Source organism: Urocitellus parryii, chromosome 11 (assembly GCF_045843805.1).
Source record: "Urocitellus parryii isolate mUroPar1 chromosome 11, mUroPar1.hap1, whole genome shotgun sequence".
Classification (NCBI taxonomy): Eukaryota; Metazoa; Chordata; class Mammalia; order Rodentia; family Sciuridae; genus Urocitellus; species Urocitellus parryii.
In genome coordinates this window covers 58,471,463-58,493,558 of record NC_135541.1, presented here as the reverse complement: position 1 = coordinate 58,493,558, position 22,096 = coordinate 58,471,463, and the positions used below count along the sequence as shown (strand labels likewise).

The following is a 22,096-nucleotide window of genomic DNA, read 5'->3' as shown; positions in this document are numbered from 1 at the left end:
TATTTTTCCCCCAAGTCAGACTGTTCATTAATGACAGATTTAATTCGCAGCTCAATTTTTTCAATTAAAATACCTTACATCTGGGAGGGTAAGTAACCTAGTTAAAAATTAATGAGTTCTAAATGACAGTAAAATAAACATTTCCTAAATTATTTATACAAATATTACATCAGTAGCACATAAACATAGTAACTTAATTCAAAAATGAATATATAATGAAACACCCAAACTTTAAAATTCATATTCAGTTATGTTTACTTTTAATTGCTCCTTGAAACTCAGCCTACACCTTATTGAATAGAGACACTCCTTTGGCACTTTGCCAACGACATATTCTTCAATGAACTTTACTGTGTGTTTTGGCAAACATAATTGTCTGACATTAGGATACAACTTTAAACTCCCATGTTATTTCTCACAACTTGGATTTTATCGTTCATATCAGAACTTACTGCACTAGGATGGGGAAAGTGCTTGGAACAAATTATATTGGATAAATTGTACTGTTATATTGTGTATTGTGTACATATACAAATATGGACCATCAAATTCCATTAGTATGAACAATTATAATGCACCAATTTTTAAAAAGTGGGGAGAAAATAACTTTCTGCAATAAAAATATTGCTTGTTTATAAATTTCAAGTATCTAGGCATGAAGAACAAACTACATGAATTCCACTGTAACACTGTAACACCATGCAAGACAATGACAGAAAGAATTGATAAGGTGAATGGACTCAGTGAACCTATTCTACACTAAGGCACCAAATCTATAGAGCACTGGTTCATTTTAATAACAACATTACTATAAAATGTCACTAATTCAAATTGGTCACCTGAATTTAAGTAACCTGTAAAACTTCACATTTAAATAAAATTCTTTCTTCTACAAGCAAAACCAAAACAGAATAAAACCTTATCCATTTTTTAAAAATATTTGTTTTTTAGTGGTAGGTGGACACAATAACCTTTATTTTATTTTTATGAGGTGCCGAGGATTGAACCCAGTGCCTCATGCATGATAGGCAAGCACTCTACTGCCGAGCCACAACCCCAGCCCCCTTATCCACTTTTTGATTCACTAAAAAAAGCAATAAATCAATATATCAATGACTGAACATACCTTAAAGAAGCAACATAAATCATAAAGAGAATTTCTAGGACCCAAAAAGCCCCAGGCGAGGACAGGGCTTATGTGCTCACAAATGGCATAAAAATGGGCAAAAAATCCATCTGGGATCTGTTGGGAAGTAAAAAAAGAATAGTTATTTTGTCTCGTACTTACTTCCTCTAGCAGAGAAACTGAAATTGTTATCTATTATATCATCAGCTCTTTTTGAGGGTAAGCCAAGAGTCAATCATGGGCCAGTCTATTTAAAAATTAATAAACTTAGAAGTAACTTTCAGAGTCAAAGAGTGTTTTTATGTGGATTTCATATCCTAGCCAATATTATTCCAGATATGCTGAGAAAAGTGGTTTTTCTTTCTTTCTGTCCCCAATTCCCTCTTCTCTATTTTTTGGAACTGGGGATTGAATCCTGAGGGTGCTTTACCACTGATCTAAATCCCTAGCCCTTTTTATTTTGAGAGAGGGTCTAGCTAAGTTGCAAAGGCTGGCCTTGAATTTGTGATCCTCCTGCCTCCTTATCCTGAGCAGCTGTGATAACAGGCATGCACCACCACACTTAGCCACATTTTAGAATATGTGAATATACATAATGAGATATCTTGGGGATAGAATGGAAGTTTATGCATGAAATTCATTTGTACTTTATACACACCTTATAAACTCAGCCTGAAAGTAAGTTTTCACAATATTTTTGGTGTACTTTCATTTTGATTGCAACCTGTCACATGAAAAACATTGTGAAAATTTCTACTTGTACCATCATGGCAGCTCTCAGAAAGTTTCAATTTGAGAGCATTTTGAATTTTTCATTTTCAAATTAGGGATGCTCAATCTGTACTTCATTAAAACAAACAAAACCAATCATGGGGCTGGAGTTGTGGCTCAGCATGTATGAAGCACTGGGTTCAATCCTCAGCACCATATGAAAATAAAGAAATTAAATAAAGGTATTATGTCTATCTACAACTAAAAGAAAAAAATTTTAAAGAAAAAATCTTAAAAAAAGAAAGCAATCATGCTGTGTTGTAAATAAGCAATAACAAGAATGTTACAATTCCTTAGCCATATAAACTTTAGGAGTATTCTTGAGTATTTAAAAGCTTTACTAAATCACTTAATGGTATTAATGAAAATGATTAAAAAGAGTTCAAATGATTAATTATTAAGTTATTTTTACTAGAACCCTAACCTTTAGTTAAGAAATCCAATATTAAAAATTTAATTGTGTAATTGCTTCTTCTTGTGAACTATTAATACATATGCTTATGTTTTAGGAAACTGTTTATTAATAACTTTCTGAATGTCCTTTGTTAAATAACATCCTGTGGGATCTGTCATAAAGCACTGATTGGGATAATTATGCCTTAAGATTTTGTTCATAACCTACTTGAATCAAATGTATGAAATATGATATGTCAAGAGCTTTGTAATGTTTTGAACAACCAATAAAAAAAAAAAAGATTTTGTCTTTTGGGGTTGGGGATGTGGCTCAAGCGGTAGCGCGCTCGCCTTGCGTTCGTGCGGCCCGGGTTCGATCCTCAGTACCACATACAAACAAAGATGTTGTGTCCGCCGATAACTAAAAAATAAATATTAAAAAACTCTGTCTGTCTGTCTGTCTGTCTCTCTTTAAAAAAAAAATCTTTAAAAATAAAAAAAAGATTTTGTCTTTTGGGGCTGGGGTTGTGGCTCAGTGGTGGAGTGCTCACCTCGCACGTTCGGGATCCTGGGTTTGATCCTCAGCACTACATACAAAATAAACAAGTGAAATAAAGGTGTTGTGTCCAACTACAACTAAAAAATAAATATTAAAAAATTCTGTCTTTTGGAGGAGTTGTTTTTTATTTTATAGTCTCCAGGACAATCTTTTAAACCTCAGTTTAAAAAACATGACAGCAGCAGTTATCATTTAACAAAGAGTACCCACTGTATTCTGGATAGTATGCTACATTCTAATTAGTTTGCTAAAACATTCTTGGCAAAACAGATCATGTTACCATCATTGTAAGTATGTGAAAAGTGATATTTGGGATGGTAAACAACAAGCTACAGCATACCAGCTAGCTAGTGGTGAAGGATGGAAAGTTATCAGGCATTTACTGAGTTTATTCTAGTCTAAAACATGTTCTACATATATTAAAATTCTAAATGATACAGACTCAAGTGTTTTAGGAGTTCGAGAAGTGAGAAATTAGTGTGGGCTCAAACAGAAAAGATACACTTTGGCAAGGAACATTGAGAGCCAAACTCAATAGTAGATTAGATTTATTTAAGTATAGAGGGAAGTTTTACATTCCATACATAGAAAATAGTTCTTCCAAAGGTGAGATTTATAGGTATTTGTGGATATTGAAAGAAGACTAGAATGAAGCATAGTATTTACTCTAAGAAGTAGGAAACAGGGCTGGTGATGTAGTGCAGTGGTTGAGTACTTGCCTAGCAAGTGTGAGTTCCTGGGCTCAATCCCCAGTACTGGGAGGGGTGTGAGGGAAAGGAGGAGAAAACAGAACTATTGGTAATGATGTTATTACTATCATTATGGAAACTGTTGCTTATTAAAATCTTTTAAGATTACTTTTAACTTTATGTTTAAATTAAATTTGTTATATCATTGATATTATCTCATTTCATACTGACAGTAGTTTTAAAAAGTAGACATTAACTCCATTTTGCAAATGGGAAAACTGAAGGTCAGCTAATGGTTGGTATTTGCCATGATCGTGCTAGCTAGTATGAGAATCACACTCAGTCTACAAAAAATCTGTTTTCTAGTGCTAAACCAGTTTCAAACATTATCATTTATAATAATCATTTAGGAAACGCATTATGATTTGAATGTGAGGTATCCCCCCAAAAGCTCCTGTGTTACTGTAGGAATGTTTAGAAGTGAAATAATTAAGACTGTGAGAGCTGTCACCTAATCAGTCCACCCTAGTTTGAATGGACTAACGAGGTGGTAACTGTAAACAGGTGGGGCATGGCTGGAGGAAATAGGTCACTGGGGTATGTCCTAAAGGGTGCATGTTCCCTGTGGGGTCCATACCCCAATCTTCCTAATCCCACCTTGAGCTAGGTCCTTCCCCGATAATGTCTAAAAGATGTCTCTGCCTCATCTTAGGCCCAGAGCAATGGAGTTGGCCATCTATGGACTGAGACCACTGAAATTGTGAGCCCCAAATAAACTTTCCCTCCTCTAAGTTTTTCTTGTTGGGTACTTTGGTAACAGCAACACAAAAGATGACAAATGGACTAATGCAGAACCTGTTTAAAATACAGGGCTTCTGGAAAAATCTGAAATAAGAATTATTCAAATACAGGGTCTCTGGAATTCTTTCTTTTGGTGGTGCTGAGGATTGAATTCAGGGCCGTGCACCTGAGCTACAATTCCATTTCCAACTAAAATTATTTCTAACAGCACGTACTGAAGATATTGTGAGGATTATATTCCTGGCATTATCAAAGTTAATAAATACTGAATTAAAAATATGGATGATAAAATATTACAGGTCCTTGAGCAAATAATATAGTAATGGGCAATATTTGTATAATGCACTATGCTAAGCACTGTTAAGCACTTTACATTGTATATTCACAACAAATCCTATGAGGAACTGGGTGTGGTAGCACACTTTTTGATTCCAGCTTCTTGGGAGGTTGAGGAAGGAGGATAACCAAGTTGGAAGTCAGCCTTAGCAACATAACTAGATTCTGTCTCAACAAAACAAAACAAAAAACAATCCTATGAGGTAGATACTATTATTATCCTCTTTTTAGAGACAAGGGAATTGAGGCACACAGAGGTTAAGCAACTTGCCCAAGGTCACATTGTTAATAAGTAGCATCTGAATCTCACTTCAGAGTTTATGTCTTTAGCCACCAGTACTATATGGTGAGAGCAATATGTAGTGGATGAAATGGGCTACAAACTTTTGAGACTTTTGGGGTAAGTACCTAGAACTAAATAAAGCAGCTATTAGAATCAAATCATTAATTCTCAGTTGGATTATATGAAGGAGAGACCACTATATTACTAATTTTTAAAAATAATATCATTAAACTAAAAAAAAAACATAAAAGCCCTATTAGAGCTATTCTAACCCTAAATATCTTTAGTTGAAATCTCACATATGCCTCAATACTTGCTACACTAAATTATACAGAACATTAAGGAAAAGGGAGAAGGTATTTAAAAAAAGGACCCAGTACCAAATAAGTCACTCATCAAGCTTGAGGGATAGTCCCTATTATTATCTGCCATCCTTATATGAGAACTGACATATTTTAATGATAAGATCCTCAAATTGTTTCACAAAATAGCTGCTATGGTTTGTCCCCACCAAATTCATGTTGCGGTTTGGTTCTTAATGCAGCAGTGCTGGGAGGTAAGGCCTAATGGGAGGTGCCTGGGTCATGGAGGTGCTGCCTATGTGATGGATTAGTGCCTTTCTCAAGTCTAGTCAGACTGCATTAATTATCATGAGAACAGACTATTATAAAGTAGGGCTGTCCCTGGTGTTTTGCCTCTTCCCTATGGGCCTGCATGTTCTGCTTTCCATCCTGAGTTGAAGCATCTCACCAGCATAGCTGGCAGATCTTAGACTTACCATTTCAGAACCATGAACTGAATAAAATTCTTTCCTTACAAATTAGTGAGTCTCAGGTATTCTGTTTTAGCAACAGAAAATGCACTAAGACAGGAGTTTAGGGAATAATGGGTTTTACCTTCATCTGTTCCCTTTTCTGTTTCAGCACTGACCAACAACTTGAAGCCACAGCCTAAATACATGCAGAAGAGAAAGACAAGATTAAATTTACAGCTACACCAACATTTCCTTTTAGAAAAGGGTGATTTTTATTATAATTCAAAGTTCAGGGGAATAAAATGTCCCATTTATAATTTCTTATTTAGTCCAGGTTCCTTATATTGCTTGTAAACTTTAATAAAAAGATACTTCATTTTTACAAATTTAAAATTTAAATATATAACCCCTAAAGAAAAAAGGTTTAATCTGATGCTTCAATTACAATTAAATTCTTAAGAGTTCTTATCTTATATTCTAAGGAGAAAAAATGAAAATATATGTATATAGATGACATACATAAACAAATGTTCCATGTTTAAAAATAAAACAAAGTAGTACTTTTTCCTTCAAAAAACAGGAAATATTTGTGAGTAAACATTTTTATTTAAGAAGTATGAAATTATAACCATGATAGGACAAAAAAACCAAATAAGTAAAATAAATAAACTTATTCAGCACATTCTGAATAATTCTGACCTTACTCTTGCATGACCTAACTTTGATGAAGGTCACTTTACCAAACAAATTCCAGAGATGAAGAACACATACTTTCTATGATCAAAAAAATTTAAATCAGAAGAAGGTAGATTTATAAAAATACTTCAAAAACTAAAAATACTTTAAAACATAATATGAAGGTTAGGGTTGGAATTCAGTGGGATATTACATATATCTACCATGCACAAGGCCCTGGGTTCAATCCCCAACACAAAAATGAATAATGAGGAAATTTCAAAATAATTGTGAAACTGCCAATAGGAACTAACTTACTTCTAGATGCATATTTAAAGCCCATCAAAAATCAAGGTCAGAGACTGAGAATATTCAAAGTATAAAATATGGCTTGAGCCTATCTTATTTTTATAGCTGCCTATTTTTTCTCTCATAATTTTCTTTCTTTCTCTATTTTTCTGGCCCCCCCACCTTATACTAGGGATTGAACTTGGGCACTTTATCACTAAACTATATCTCCAGATCTTTTTTTTTAATTTTATTTTTGGTACCAGGGATTGAACCCAGGAGCACTTAACCACTGAGCCACATCCCCAGCCCTATTTTGTATTTTATTTAGAGACAGGGTTTCACTGAGTTGCTTAGCACCTTGTTTTTGCTGAAGCTGGTTCTGAACTCAAGATCCTCCTGTTTCAGTTTCCCAAGCCACTGGGATTAGAGGCGTGTGCACTGTGCCCAGCCCAGGCCTTTTTATTTTTAGACAGGGTCTCATTAAGGTGCTGAGGCTGACTTCAAACTTGTCATCCTTCTGCCACTGCCTCCTCATTTGCTGGGATTACATGCTTGTGCCATCATAACCAACTTCTCCAAATTTTGATAATATTTAGGAATATAAATATCTCTATTTTCCTCTTAAAAATATACATTGTCACTTAAAAAAACTATAACTTCCATATTTCAGTCTAGTCTTTCAGCCATTTCCATTACAGATAATTTTTTTGTTAGGCCTGAACTATCTGAAGTCTGAGTTTCTTTAGAGATCTGAAGAAATATGAGGTTTACTAGATCAAGGCTAGGACTGGTAAAAGGGTCAAAACGAGAAATTCATCTGAAGGTGTGATATATATACACATACATATCTGATTCTACTATCAGATAATAGGCTCAGTTTCCACAGTAGTCATTCCACAGGCAGATATATATGTAAATTTTATTGTTTTTCCCAGTTCTGATCATTTTCTTATAAAATTTAAATGGCTAAGAAAGGAAAATCACTACTTACAGTTTCTTTTTCTTTTAAAGTATTTATTTTTTAGTTTTTTTTTTTTTTAGGTAGACACAAAATCTTTATTTTATTTTTATGTGGTACTGAGGATCGAACCCAGTGCCTCATGCATGCCAGGCAAGCTCGCTACCACTTGAGCCACATCCCCAACCCCACTTACAGTTTCTTTGAAGGAAGAGTTTAGCCAGCGATTATTTACTACATTCTGTATGGATGTTGGTGGGTTTTCTAGGTCTTCAAAAGAATCCATTAATATAAAATCCAGAACAACATCATAAAAATTTAGATTTTTCACCTGCATTAAATTGGGAATTAAAACATAAATTATTATTACAGAGAGATGGAATAAAGTCTGAGTCAAGGCTTCATACTTGGGTAACAGCAGGGTTTTCTTTTTTCTGAGTCAAATCTGATTATATTTCTGACAGAGATGAAGAGAAGAGTTAAATATGAAATATCACCACCAGAAATTACAATTCACATGGTAGCTGCTCCTTCCTGGATCTCATCAAGTACAATTAATTTCTCATTACTCTTTATTTTATGAGTCCTTTTCAGGCTTCCATTAGATCATCCATATAATGTTCATTCTACTTTGTTACTTAGTTATTAGTATATCTACTTGTCTTCCTACCAGATCACAAACCTCCTGATTTTCATTCCTTCATACAGATTGTTATATACTAGACTAAGTGCTTAGACTTCTACAGTAAGCAAACTGATACCTTTTGTCTAGTCGGGAAAACAGCAACAAAATAATCTCACAAACATCCAATGACAAACTCTGACAAGCACAATAAATGAGAACGTACATGAGAGTCAAAAATGGAGATTTTGATTTTAAGCTGGATGCCAGACAGAGCTTTTCTTGGGGGAATGAGGCTTCCCAGGTAGAAAAAATTCTTACCAGAGACTTTAAGGTGAGAAGGAACAACATGGTGTTGAATTGAAAGAAATCATTGAAAGAATGGCGTTGTTATATACTAGACTAAGTGCTTAGACTTCTACAGTAAGCAAACTGATACCTTTTGTCTAGTCGGGAAAACAGCAACAAAATAATCTCACAAACATCCAATGACAAACTCTGACAAGCACAATAAATGAGAAAGTACATGAGAGTCAAAAATGGAGATTTTGATTTTAAGCTGGATGCCAGACAGAGCTTTTCTTGGGGGAATGAGGCTTCCCAGGTAGAAAAAATTCTTACCAGAGACTTTAAGGTGAGAAGGAACAACATGGTGTTGAATTGAAAGAAATCATTGAAAGAATGGCGTTGTTATATACTAGACTAAGTGCTTAGACTTCTACAGTAAGCAAACTGATACCTTTTGTCTAGTCGGGAAAACAGCAACAAAATAATCTCACAAACATCCAATGACAAACTCTGACAAGCACAATAAATGAGAAAGTACATGAGAGTCAAAAATGGAGATTTTGATTTTAAGCTGGATGCCAGACAGAGCTTTTCTTGGGGAGGTACAAAAAATTCTTACCAGAGACTTTAAGGTGAGAAGGAACAACATGGTGTTGAATTGAAAGAAATCATTGAAAGAATGGCATAGTACTCTACAAGAGATTGGCAAGATCCAAGAATGAAGGGCTGGATCCTGCAGGGATTTATGGCCCATGTGAATGAGATTCCATTTCATTCTCACAATATTTGGGGTGCAGTATGGGGTTGGGGATGATAGAAGAGAGAGACCCATGATTGATTGATTGATTGATTGATTGATTGTACTCGTGATCTAACCCAGGGGTGCTTAACCACTGAGCCACATCCCCATCACTTTTTATTTATTTATTTTGAGACAGGGTCTTACTACGTGGCTTAGGGCCTTGCTAAGTTGCTGAGGCTGGCTTTGAATTTGTGATCCTCCTGCTTCAGCCTCCTGAGTCACTGGAAGTACAGGTGTGCACCACCACACCCAGCTCCAACTGTATTTTTTAAAGATCATTTTGGTAACAGTGTAGAGAGTGGAACAGAGAATGGAAAGAGTAAAGTGGTGGTGGGAGTTGGGGGCCAGGCAGGGAATCAAGGAACACAAAGATTCTGAGGTGGGTCAGAAGAAAGGCAACAGACACTTAGGCCAAGATAGTAGAGACAGAAAGAGAAAAGTTGAAGAAATTAAAATATATTTAAGAGATAAAATTGACAAAACTTAGAGATGAATATGAAAAAGTGGAAGAGGACCAGGGAAGGGTAAAGGATGAGACTGAAGTTTCTGGCTTATAGAACAGAAAGGATACTGATCCCATTCATTGAATAAAGGAACACTATAGAAGGAAAAATTATGCCTCTATGTTATAAACCTGTTTTTTTCCTCCTTAGAATGCCTTTTGGTGCCTTTTAAATTCATTCTTTAAGCTACTACAACAAGATGCTCCAGGCTTATCATGTGCTCTTTCTGTCTCGGCACTGAAATAAGTTATTTTCCCAAGGAGTCCTAGTTTGTTTTTAGTGGAATGTGGTCATTAGAAATCCAAGATCTGTGTGCTGAGAATAATTTTTTTTTTGTAATATTGTTACTTCCAGATCCTCTCAATGGACAGAGCTAGGAAATATTATTTATGTACATGCAAATTTTTCCATTTATATTTATTTCTACAATAATATATATTAGAATCTATAAATTCACACTGATAGCTCCAATTCTGATCTTGACTTTTTATACCTTCCTTCTCCAACAGTAAGAATCTGCCTCTGATTCTTCTCAATAAAATTATTTGTTCAATTCTTGTAACCAATCCCCAGCTCCACTGAGCAGACTATTGTCCTATCTGAAACCACTTGCATAGGACACCATTACTGCCCTGCTGAAGATTGCCAATTGACTTTTAGATGGAAAGAAGGTAGGAAAGAAAGGAGGAAGGAAAGTGGGGTGAATAGAGGAAACGAAGGTTTTTTAAAAACTATTTACCACAATTGGCCCAAGTATAAAAAAGTACAGTTTCTATTATTTATGACTCTGTCAGAACACTGCCCTACCACCACATAATTGGTTTTACTATCACTTAACAATGAAACAAAGGCCTCAACTCACATAAACATGCACAAATAATGAAGAAAAGTTTAGAAATTATAAAAATTTTGAATTTACCCCTCTGGCAGCAAGTTCCATTTCAGTACTAGCCCAGTGATCAGTTTGCTCTAAAAAATACATCATTTCATCAAAAACATCTTCAAACTTCTTTGGATTCTGCAGATGAAAATACATTTTAATCCTAAACTCAAGCCTACAAAATAAATAAGTTGCTTTTCAAGTAAGTTTGCTGAATCTTAATTATTTTAAGTAACTAAATTGAAATAATTTTTCAAGGTATGCACATTTATTTCATTTATTATCTTGTTTTTCTAATATTTTTCAGAAGTCAAGAATGAGAATGGTAATAAAAGTTCAAATCAAACTGTTTATTACTCAAATATGTATGCCTATTTAGGTCAGTCTTTAAGATGAAAATATGCTTTAGCAGCCATTATGAGATGCTTTTGTGGTTCCTCTTTTTTTGGAAGAACTCAAGTTCAAATTCCTGGTTTTATCTGCTATGAGAAGGCCAAGAAAGGAACACAAGATTTACTCTGGGAATTACAAGTAGTTAATATCACCTTATGTTTACTTAATACTTTACATTTTAAGTTGCTTTCCTTTTATCATTTATTTAAATATAATTCTATTATATAAATGAAGGAACTGAGTCGAAAGGAATTGTATCTGAAAACCAAGTACATGCAAATGATTCAAGGAAGGCCCTGTTTTATTTATTTTTTCTCTCATCATGTGGACAAACTGCATAAAATAAAGTGATTCCTTATAGTCTGAATGAAGTTCTGTCCTTGTATCTACTTTATTCAGTCCCATGAAGATAAGTAAGAGGCATCTCTATTTGTATTCCAGAATATTTCTGGATATTCTGTCCTTTAACTTTCTTCCTGAACAGGATTAAGGGAGGTAAAAGAGGAGGTATTATTAGTCATAACAACAGTGGTGGCTATAATAGTAGATCTAATGACGATCTTACCACGACAATCACAAACTTTATGGCAAATTGGGAATAATTCATGCCAAACCACGTAGTCAAAAAGGTATGGATATTATACATAGGAAATAACAACCCAAGTAGAAATCAATGCTCTTTGGATGATGATGATGATGATGATTTTACTATTATTTTGAGGTGCTGGGGATTGAACCTAGGTAAGCATCCTAGGTAAGTACTTACCATTTAGCTACTTTCACACTCCTTTTTGAGACAGTGTCTCACTAAATTGTCCAGGCTGGTCTCAAACTTGAGGTCTTCCTGCCTCAGCTTCTAAAGCAGCTGGGATTACAGACATGAGCCACATGTCCAGTTTAGATGATGATGATGATGATGATGATGACGATGATGATAATTTTGTGATACTGGGGATAGAACCCAGGGATGCTCTGCCACTGAGCTACATCCCTAGTTTTTTTTTTTTCTTTTTCTTTTTTTTAGTACCAGGGGTTGAACCCAGGTGTGCTTAACTACTGAGCCACATCCCTAGCCATTTTATTTTTTAATTTTGAGACAAGGTCTCACTAAGTTGCCCGGGCTGGCCTTGCAATCCCCTTGCCTCAGTTTCCCCAGTTGCTGGGATTATAGGTTTGTGTCACTATGCACAGCTTGGCTTAGATTATTATTTTTTGGGGGGCGGGTACTAGGGATTGAACTCAGGGGCACTCGACCACCAGCCACATCCCCAGCCCTATATTACATTTCATTTACAGACAGGGTCTCACTTGAGTTGTTTAGTGTCTTGCTACTGCTAAGGCTGGCTTTGAACTCACATTCCTCCTGCCTCAGCCTCCCAAGCCGCTGAGATTACAGGCATGCTCCACTGCAACCAGCTTTAGATTATTATTATTTTTAAAAATATTTTTGAGTTGTTGATGTACCTTTATTTTTTATTTATTTGTATGTGGTGCTAAGAATTGAACCCAGTGTCTCATACATGCTAGGCAAGTGCTCTGCCACTGAGCTACAACCCCAGCCTCTAGATTATTTTTAATATGTGAACCTTTGCAACTATCTACAAAAACTTTTCAACCATTAAAAAACTAATGTACTTTAATCTTCAGTTAAATGAAAATAATAATAAAAAAACTTGCTAGCAAAAGTAGTTTACCTTTCGTGCTTTCACAATTAAAGCTGATAAAATTTTCCTTCCACTCTCTGCAAGGAATATCCTGTTGGCTGTTTCTGAAAGAATCACCTAAAAAAATATCCATCCCAAACAAAGTAAAAAAAGACCTATAATAAAATTGGACATCCAACTTTATAGCACATCCACACATAAATAACCTTAATATAGCTAATACATTGCATTTACTAAATTAAAAAAAGTCCACATTAAAATAAAAAGCTCTTGAAACCTATGAACAAAAAAAATATTAAAGGGAGATAAATCTGAAATTAGATTTTGTTCAATAATCAAAAAGTCTAAAATAAATTTATACAGTCCCCAAATATAAGACTTCATTTTTTTTTTAGAAAATGACTTTTAAAAATCCTAAAATACAAACCAATTGATAATAACAAGGATGATTTTTAAATAGCCCCAACTCTTTTTGAGCAGTATTGGGGGACTGAACTCAGGGGTTCACTGAGCTACAAGCTCAGCTTTTTTTGAGGGGGTTAGGTACTGGAGATTTGACCCAGGGGTGCTTTACCACTGTGCTATATCCCCCAGCCCTTTTTATTTTTTATTTTGAGACAGGGTCTTGTTAAATTACTGAGGCTGACCTCAAAATTGGGATACTCTTGCCTCAACTTCCTGGGTTGTTAGGATTACAGGTGTTCACCACCATGCCCAGCTCCTAAGCAGCCATTTTTAGATACTTATAGCATCAAAATACTATTACTGATTTGACAAAGTGCAGTGACTTGGGAGCCACGGAAAAGTACAATGACAAATGGAAACCAAATAGCAGGGAGGAAAAATATACCCTATTAGGCTTTATATCAAAAGGGTAAAGATGAGTGGTAGGTAAAGTCACTTAATGTTTGAAAAAATACCTGAAAAGCCTGTCGAATACAATGAAGTTTGGCAAGAAAATCACTGTCTCCCAGGCACTCCAACATTTCAGTTCTGTGTAATAAATAGAGAAGACAACTGTTAAACTTCATTCAAGGTCAAGCTGAGTACAAATATGAACTCAAACAAGGTTAAACCTCAGGACCTCAATATAAAATATATATCTTCCCTATACTGACAGAACATGTGAAAGAATTTCTTTTCTAACAGGACCAAAAACATTTTTCTTTATTCTCATAAACATAGTTTCAATAAATACCACACAAACATACTAACAGCAACTTAATATTTTCCATAAACATACGCTAAACTGGAGAGGTACCTCAGTACTCTGGAGTAAATTTTTCCTTCTTCAACTAAATGCATGGCTTCTTCATAAAAAGGGCAGCGGCAAAAAGACTCCAGGCTGTAGGTATGCCGTATTTCTCTGTGTTCTGCAAGCTAGGAATACAGTGTTAACACAGATGACACTGATACAACAGGAGGAACTAAAAGAAAAAAAATGGGATTTCCCTATTATCAAAATATGCTAAATTTGATTAAAACAAAATCTTCACCAACATTTTATAGCTAATAAAACCTAATTTACTTCAAAATTCAGTTGTTAAGGAGTAAAATTTTGTTAAGAAGCTTCATTCATTTTGAATCCAAACATTTAAATTCACAGGGTACATAAATAAGCAATATCTTATTATTTATCAATAATAATAACTGAACAGGATGCATTAGAAAAAGAGAGAGAAGCTAGGTGTGGTAGTTCAAGCCTGTAGTTCAAGTTACTTAGGAGACTGAGGCAGGATGCAGGAGGATCATAAGTTTGAACACAGCCTGGGCAATTTAGCAAAACTCTGTCTCAAAATACAATAAAAAGGGTTGGCTCAGTGGTAGAACATTTGTCTAACATGTGCAAAGCCTGGGTTCAATCCCCAGTAGTGTTGAGAGAGAGACAGAGAGAAGGATGAGGAGGAGGAGTAGGAGGATTTTTATCATCCAAAGAGTACTTAAAAGTATAACTCATGAAGCAAAACTTTCTACAAAAACATGGAAATAAGCTTGACTTGGCTATTCTAAGAAATTCTGTCTTATATTTAGCTTTGATTAAACTTTGTATAACTCAAAGTCATGTTCTTCTGGCTAGCAAAACAACTCTACAAATTCCAGCCTTCTGACAGTTCATTTAAAAAATAACTGCAAATACTATAGAGGAGCCAACTTAACAAAAATCCTCTGGAGTAATTTTATTTTTCAATATGAAGTGATCCATTTAATGATACACTGCACTTTTTCCCCCCTTGTGTTACTGGGGAACCCACGGTCTTGCCCATGCTAGGCAAGTGCTGCTCACTAAGCTACATTCCCATTCCCAATTTCCCCATTGTTTTTTATTTTTATTTTTTGTTTTGTTTTGGGGGGTGATACTGGGGATCAGCTCTTTACCAGTGAGCTATATCCTCAATCCTCTTTGTTTTGAGACAAGGTCTCATTAAATTACCAAGGCTGGCTTCGAACTTGTGATCATCCTGCCTTTGTCTTTCAAGTAGCTGGGATTACAAGTGTGCACCATCATGCCTGGCCCCAGCCCTTTTGATTTTATTTTGAGACAGGTTTTGCTATATTTCCCAGGCTGCCTCAAAGTCACAATCTTCTACCTTGTCTCCTATGTAGGTGGGATTACAGGTATGTACCACTGTGTCTAGCTACATTTTCTTTTATATAATAGTTTTACTGAGATGCAATTCACATACCACAAAATTCACCCTTTTAAAGCATACAACTCAGTGCTTTTGGTAAATTCAGAGTTATGCAACAAGCACTATTTTCTAATTTGAGAACATTTCTATCACTCCACCAAGAAACCCCCTACCCTTCAGTAATCTCTCTCAACCCTGGCTTTTCCCTAGATCCTGGAAACCACCATCTATTTGCAGGCTCTATGGAGTTCCCTACTCTGAAAATTTCATATAAATGAAATCAAACAATATGTGTCCTTTTGTGTCTGGCTTCTTTCACTTAGCATAATGTTTTCAAGGATCAATCATGATGTAGCCTATATTAGTACTTCACTTGTTTTTATAGCTGAATAAAATTCCATTGTATGAATATATACCATATTTTGTTTATCCACTCCTCACAACTGATGGACATTTGTTTTAACATTTTGGCTATCATGAGTATAGCTGCTATAAATATTTGTGTAGATAGATGTTTTCAATTCTCCTGGTATACCCCTAGGAATGAGAGGATTAGATAGTAACTTTGTTTTACTTTATAGGGAACTTCCAGACTATCTTACAGTGGCTGCCCATTTTCTAATAGGATCAGCAATGTAACCGACTTCATATTTTTACTTATTTTCAATAACAACTGTTCTTGTCCATCTTTTTGAATACATCTACCAGAGTGGATACGAAAGATCTGAATTCTCAAATAACTAATGATGCTAAATATTTTTTTCATTTTTTATAGACCATTTATATATTTTCTTTTGAGAAAGTCTATTCAATTGCTTTGCCTTTTTAAAAAATTATTTTATTTTTTGGTACTGGGGATTAATTCCAGGGGCACTCTCCCACTGAACTACCCACCTTAGCCCTTTTTTATTTTTTATTTTGAGACAGAGTCTTGTTGAATTTCTCAAGCTGGGCTTGAACTTGTGATCCTCTTACCTCAGTCTCCCAAGTAGCTGGGATTTATAGGCAAGCACCACCTGGATGCTTTTTTTGTTTTTTGGTACTGAGGATTGAACCCAGGAGTCCTTTACCACTGAACCACATCCCTAGCCCATTTTTTATTTTGAGATAGAGTCTAGCTAAGTTTCTGAGGATCTCACTAAGTTGCTCAGGCTGGCTTTGAACTTGTGATACTCATGTTTCAGACTCCCAAATCACTGGGATTACAGGTGTGCACCATCACACCTGGCCTGGATGCCCATTTTTAAATTGGGTTATTTATTCATTTATTATTGAGTTATAAAATTTCTTTACACATTCTAAATACAAACTCTTGCCAGATCAAGAGAAAGAAAATTAAAAAAATAAAAATAGGAATGGAAGCAGTCAAATTATTACTGTTAGCAGATGATATAATCCTATACTTGGAAGATCCAAAAAAACTCCACCAAAAGATTGCTAGTGCTAATAAATTCATCAAAGTAGTAGGTTGCAAAATCAACATGAAAACCAGTAACTTTCCTAAATACCAGTAATGAATCTGCTAAGAAAAAAAATCAGGAAAACAATTCCATTCACAATAGCTGCAAACAGAACAAAACAAAACACTAAAACAAAACAATTTAGAAATAAATCTAACCAAGGAGGTGAAATACCTCTACAATGAAAACAATAGAACACTGAAGAAAGAAATTGAAGAAATTGAAGAGGACCTCAGATGGAAAGACCTCCCATGTTCACAGATAAGCAGAATTAATACTGTTAAAATGGTCACATTACCAAAAGCAATATATAGATTCAAGACAATCCCCATCAAAATACTAATGACATTCTTCACAGAACTAGAAAAAAACAGTGCTAAATATAAGCTCTTTATCAGATATATAATTTACAAATATTTTCTCCTATTCTGTTATCTTTACACTTTTTGTTGGTGTCCTTTGAGGCACAAAAGTTCAATTTTAATAAAGTCTAATTAATCAATATTTTTTCTTTTGTATGACTTAAGTTATATTTCCTGCTTGTACAGAATATCAAGGTCAGCCAGAGGTGAGGGACTAGGGATGTCTATGTTTCTTCCTAGCTGTGTGCATAGCACTATACGTGCATGTGACTTTCTGGATTTCCAGGAATATGATGGAGTTTTCCAAAGCCTCTTTTGAACATCTCATTGCCCAGTTTTTCCTTTTAAGGTTCTTGGTGAGTTTCTCTTTTGCTCCATCTGGTATTATCACTTTAGGTACCTGTGATGGCAAACAACTGCTACTGATTCTTTTTAAAAAGGGACTTTGTGCACAGAGTGAACTCCAAATTAGGTCACATAAAGATAAGACCTGAGAATGGAATTTGCAACGAGCTGCTATAGGGGTCCAGCATTGTCAGTTCTCTAGGGATGGGTCTTTCAGGAAGTGTCAATGCCCTTAAGTTCCTTCCAGTGGCTGCCAGACTGTTTTTCCCAACCATAATTATAATATTTGGTTTTCAACACTACCATAGAGAGAAAGAGAGAGATAGGAACTGAGCAGATTAAAAATGTACAAAGATCTTATAAGAAGTCTACCATTTTTCTTAAATAAATACTCTGAAATTTTGCTAGTCTATTCTCAGTTTTTAGGTTTTTTTTTTGTTTGTTTGTTGTTGTTGTTATTGTTTGTTTTGTTTTGTTTAGTACCAGAGATTGAACCCAGGGATACTTAACCATGGAGCCACATCACCAATCCATTTTAAAAATTTTTTATTTTGAGACAAGTTCTGGCTAAATTATTGCTTAGTCTTGCTAAGTTGCTGAGGCTGGCTTTGAACTCACGATCCTTCTGCCTCAGCCTCCCAAGGTGCTGGATTTACAGGTGTTGTGCTCCATTGCACCCGCCATGTTTTTGGAGTTCTGAAAATTTTGATTTTGACAATTTTGATTTTGGGGTTTGTGAAGGAGACTATAAGACATTTTCTTTTCTTTCTTTCTTTCTTCCTTTTTTTTTGAGGTGCTGCTAGGTGCATGTTTATTTTAGGGATAATAAAAATATTCTGGAATTAAAATGTAGCATTGTTTGCACAACTCTGTGAATATACTAAAAATCACTGAACTGTACACTTCAAGAGGCTGCATTAATTGGCATGTGACTTACATCTCTATGAAGCTATTATATAAAGAAAGAAATAAAAAAGAAAAGACTTTTTTTTTTTTTGAAAGCCAAGTGTCTGCTATACTTTAGAAAAGAAAGACTTTTCAACTGGAGTTACAAATCAATGTTCAGCAAAGCTTATATAGGGAAATCTTATTAATCAGTTTCACAAATGATTGACAAGCTTAGAGAAAAGCTTATGTGCAGAACTGTTTTAAACGGGCAAGAAATCTTTCTGCTAATTCTTCCCATCCCCTTGTGCTGTAGACTGAACCAAGTGCCTTGTGCATGCAAGTACTCTACAACTGAGCTATGCCATCCAGTTCTTTCTGATAACTCTGCATAAAATTCTTATATGCTCAAACGCTGTTTTACTTCCCAAAGATTTTTGATCTTATTTTCTTAATAACCTTCCTCATTATAACAGTTTTCCCTAATTAAGTGCTTCACATTATAGTAAATGTAATTTAAAATAATTTAACAAACATTTTTTATAACATAAAAAAATTTAATTTGGAACATTTGTATTCAGAGATCATACTTTTATTCCCTTCTAGCACTCCTAAGATGTTTCTTGGATAATGAGTTCTTCTTATATATATTCATACATTTTATTTTCCATGAGAATTGTTTTAAGTGTACTTAACCACCAAACTTAGTGGCTTATGCCTGCCTGTTATACTGTCATGTATAACTAATTAGAACAAATAAAAAATTTTTTAAATGCAAATAATTCAGGAGGTGACACTGTTAGCAATGGTTAAAATATACAGAAAAATCTCCAAAGGATTCTTCAGTGTTCAGTGTAGGACTGGGGTTGTAGCTCAGTGGTAGAGTGCTCACCTAGCATGTGTGAGGCACTCGGTTTAAATCTCAGCACCATACATAAATAAACAAAAAAATAAGAGCCCATTGACAACTAAAAAAGAAAGAAAGAAAGAAAGAAAGAAAGAAAGAAAGAAAGAAAGAAAGAAAGAAAGAGAGAGACTGTAGATTAGTACTGCTTTAAAAAAGGGAGAATCAAGGTTTAGGACACAAAGTAACTGAACACTTAAAGCACCTAAATCTTTCCAACATGACAGAATAAATTCTCACATCATTGAAGATACATAATACTCTTTAAATGAAAAAAGACAATACCACAAATCTGCCATAAAAAAATGCAGATATTATGAGGTAAAACTGGTCATATGTGATTTTTTTAATATTTATTTTTTGGTTGTAACTGGACACAATATCTTTATTTTATTTATTTTTATGTGGTCCTGAGGATCTAACCCAGGGCCTCCCAAGTGCTAGGGGAGTACCCTACAGCTGAGCCACAATCCCAGCCCCTCATATTGTTTTAAGGTTAAAAAATTATAAAAAGCTGACCTCTTTACGAGCAGTCTCAGTAGAAAATAAATGACCCACACATTTATGGGTGTTCAATGATCACCAACATTTACACATTAGTGTATTTATATCTAGCTTTATTCCTGTGCCTATATATTTGTATAATATACCACATTTTTCTTTTTACAAAATTATAATCATAAGTGTAACTGACGTGATTCTGCAATCTGTATACGGGGTAAAAATGGGAGTTCATAACCCACTTGAATCAAAGTGTGAAATATGATATATCAAGAACTATGTAATGTTTTGAACAACCAACAATAAAAATTAAAAAAAAAATTATAATCATATGCTCTATATAAAACTTTCCATACTTTTCACTTAACATATATTGCCATGCTATTAAAAGTTATCAAAAACATTTATGGCTGAAAATATTTCAAGTAATAAATGTCCAATATTGGACATTGTATTACTTTCAGTTTTTCATTATTATTAAAATGCCAGTGAACATTTTTATATACATATCTTTGAATCTGATCACTTCCTTGGATCAAATATCTACAAATATTATTTGTGAACTAAAAAAAATCTGAATTTTTAAAAACTTTTTAAATAAGATGAAAATTGTTTTCCATTAAGATAACTTCATATGTCTCAGCCTATGAAAGTGCTCATTTAGAGAATGTGTTTATACAACCACCTCCTTATAGAGACTATAAGATCCTGTGGGAGTTTATATCCCTGTATCCTGGTATCCCCCAAATCAATAAATGGTGCTAGATAAATGGTAACTAAACTGAAATTATAGTACAATGGAAAAATTGTACTCTTGCTGAAAAAAAAAGAAAAATTTTCACTAAGAATATTTAGGAATATACATGTTCTTCCTACCTCTGCTACCGAAGCAAAGGAATCAGTTGATGCAACGCTGGAAGTGTCTCGCAGGCCAAAGTCATCCACGTTTCCCTTTACAGTGGTGTCTGTATCTTTGTCTTAAAAGTGAAAAAGGTGAAAAGTTCAGAAATGAATAGATACTCTTGGTCTCTGCCATATTTCACTTTTTATAATTTTCTCCCACTCATTTTTATTTAGACTACAAGAATCTAAAAAGGAAAAAATAACAAATCAACTGGATATAACCTGACAATAATCAAAGCATATTCACTATTTAATTGTAAAATACTGCCAAGCAGAGAAGAAAGTGTTGTAAAGAGAATTTCACTTTTTGAAAGTGGGTGGAGGAACACTGGCGATTGAACCCAGGGGTGCTCTACCACTGCACATTACCTTCAGCTCACTAGCTCTATCTATCTATCTATCTATCTATTTATTTATTTGATACCGGGGATTGAACTCAGGGGTACTGGACCACTGAGCCACATCCCCAGCCCTATTTTGTATTTTATTTAGAGACAGGGTCTCATTGAGTTGTTTAGTGCCTCACTGTTGCTGAGGCTGGCTTTGAACTCGAAATTCTCCTGTCTCAACCTCCTGAGCCTCTGGGATTACAGGTATCTTTTAATTTTTTATTCTGAGAGAGCAAGTCTCCCAGTTGCTGAGGATGGCCTCTAACTTGCAATTCTCCAGCTTCCACCTCACAACTAGCTGGGATTATAGGTGTGCGCCACTGCATCTGGCAAGACACTACCTTCTTTAAAAGAAAACCAGAAATCTTTGTTTTCATTTATCTGAATTTCCCTTCCATCATTCATCTCTAAATAAAATTTATTACCTTTACCAGAAATCTTTCAAGTTCTCTTTAACACCTCTAAATACCATTTGTGATAATATAGGGAAGTATAGTTTGTTTGTTGAAAGTCAAACCATAAACTTAGTTTAAATTCAAAAGTTGTGCAACTAATTATGTTCCAAGTTTTAAGTCAAGCAGAAGAGAGAATAAGCCACAACTGATACAAAATTCATTCCTATTAAGAATAAAAAATAACCACACATTTGGATATTTTCCCCTAATTTCCTTTTGGTAGAACAAGATTCTACATTTTAACTATTTATTACCTTCTAAGTTTAATTATTACTGTTTTCAGATGAAGTTTACATTAATTCTTTGAAAGTACTAAACTCAACCAGGCACAGTGGTGCATACCATAAACCCAACTACTAAGTAGGCTAAGGAAGGAAGATTTGAAATTTGAGGCCAGCATGAGCAACTTAATGAGACCCTGTCTCAAAATAAAAAAAATGAAAAGGGCTGGGGACATAGCTTAGTGGTAGAGCA

The 22,096-nt window shown here is 34.7% G+C and overlaps 1 protein-coding gene across 2 annotated transcripts in view; it reads right to left on the bottom strand.

The window, feature by feature from the left end:
- Miga1 (mitoguardin 1) overlaps positions 1–22,096 on the bottom strand; it is an 80,612-nt gene that overhangs the window by 5,721 nt on the left and 52,795 nt on the right. For both annotated transcript variants that reach the window (XM_026409738.2, XM_026409745.2), the window contains exons 8-15: positions 20,752–20,852; positions 14,050–14,168; positions 13,709–13,781; positions 12,819–12,905; positions 10,771–10,869; positions 7,833–7,967; positions 5,855–5,908; positions 1,127–1,243 (exon numbers count right to left, since the gene is read on the bottom strand). In XM_026409738.2, coding sequence (XP_026265523.1) covers positions 1,127–1,243; positions 5,855–5,908; positions 7,833–7,967; positions 10,771–10,869; positions 12,819–12,905; positions 13,709–13,781; positions 14,050–14,168; positions 20,752–20,852 — 785 coding nt within the window. The remainder of the gene's footprint in view (positions 1–1,126; positions 1,244–5,854; positions 5,909–7,832; positions 7,968–10,770; positions 10,870–12,818; positions 12,906–13,708; positions 13,782–14,049; positions 14,169–20,751; positions 20,853–22,096) is intronic.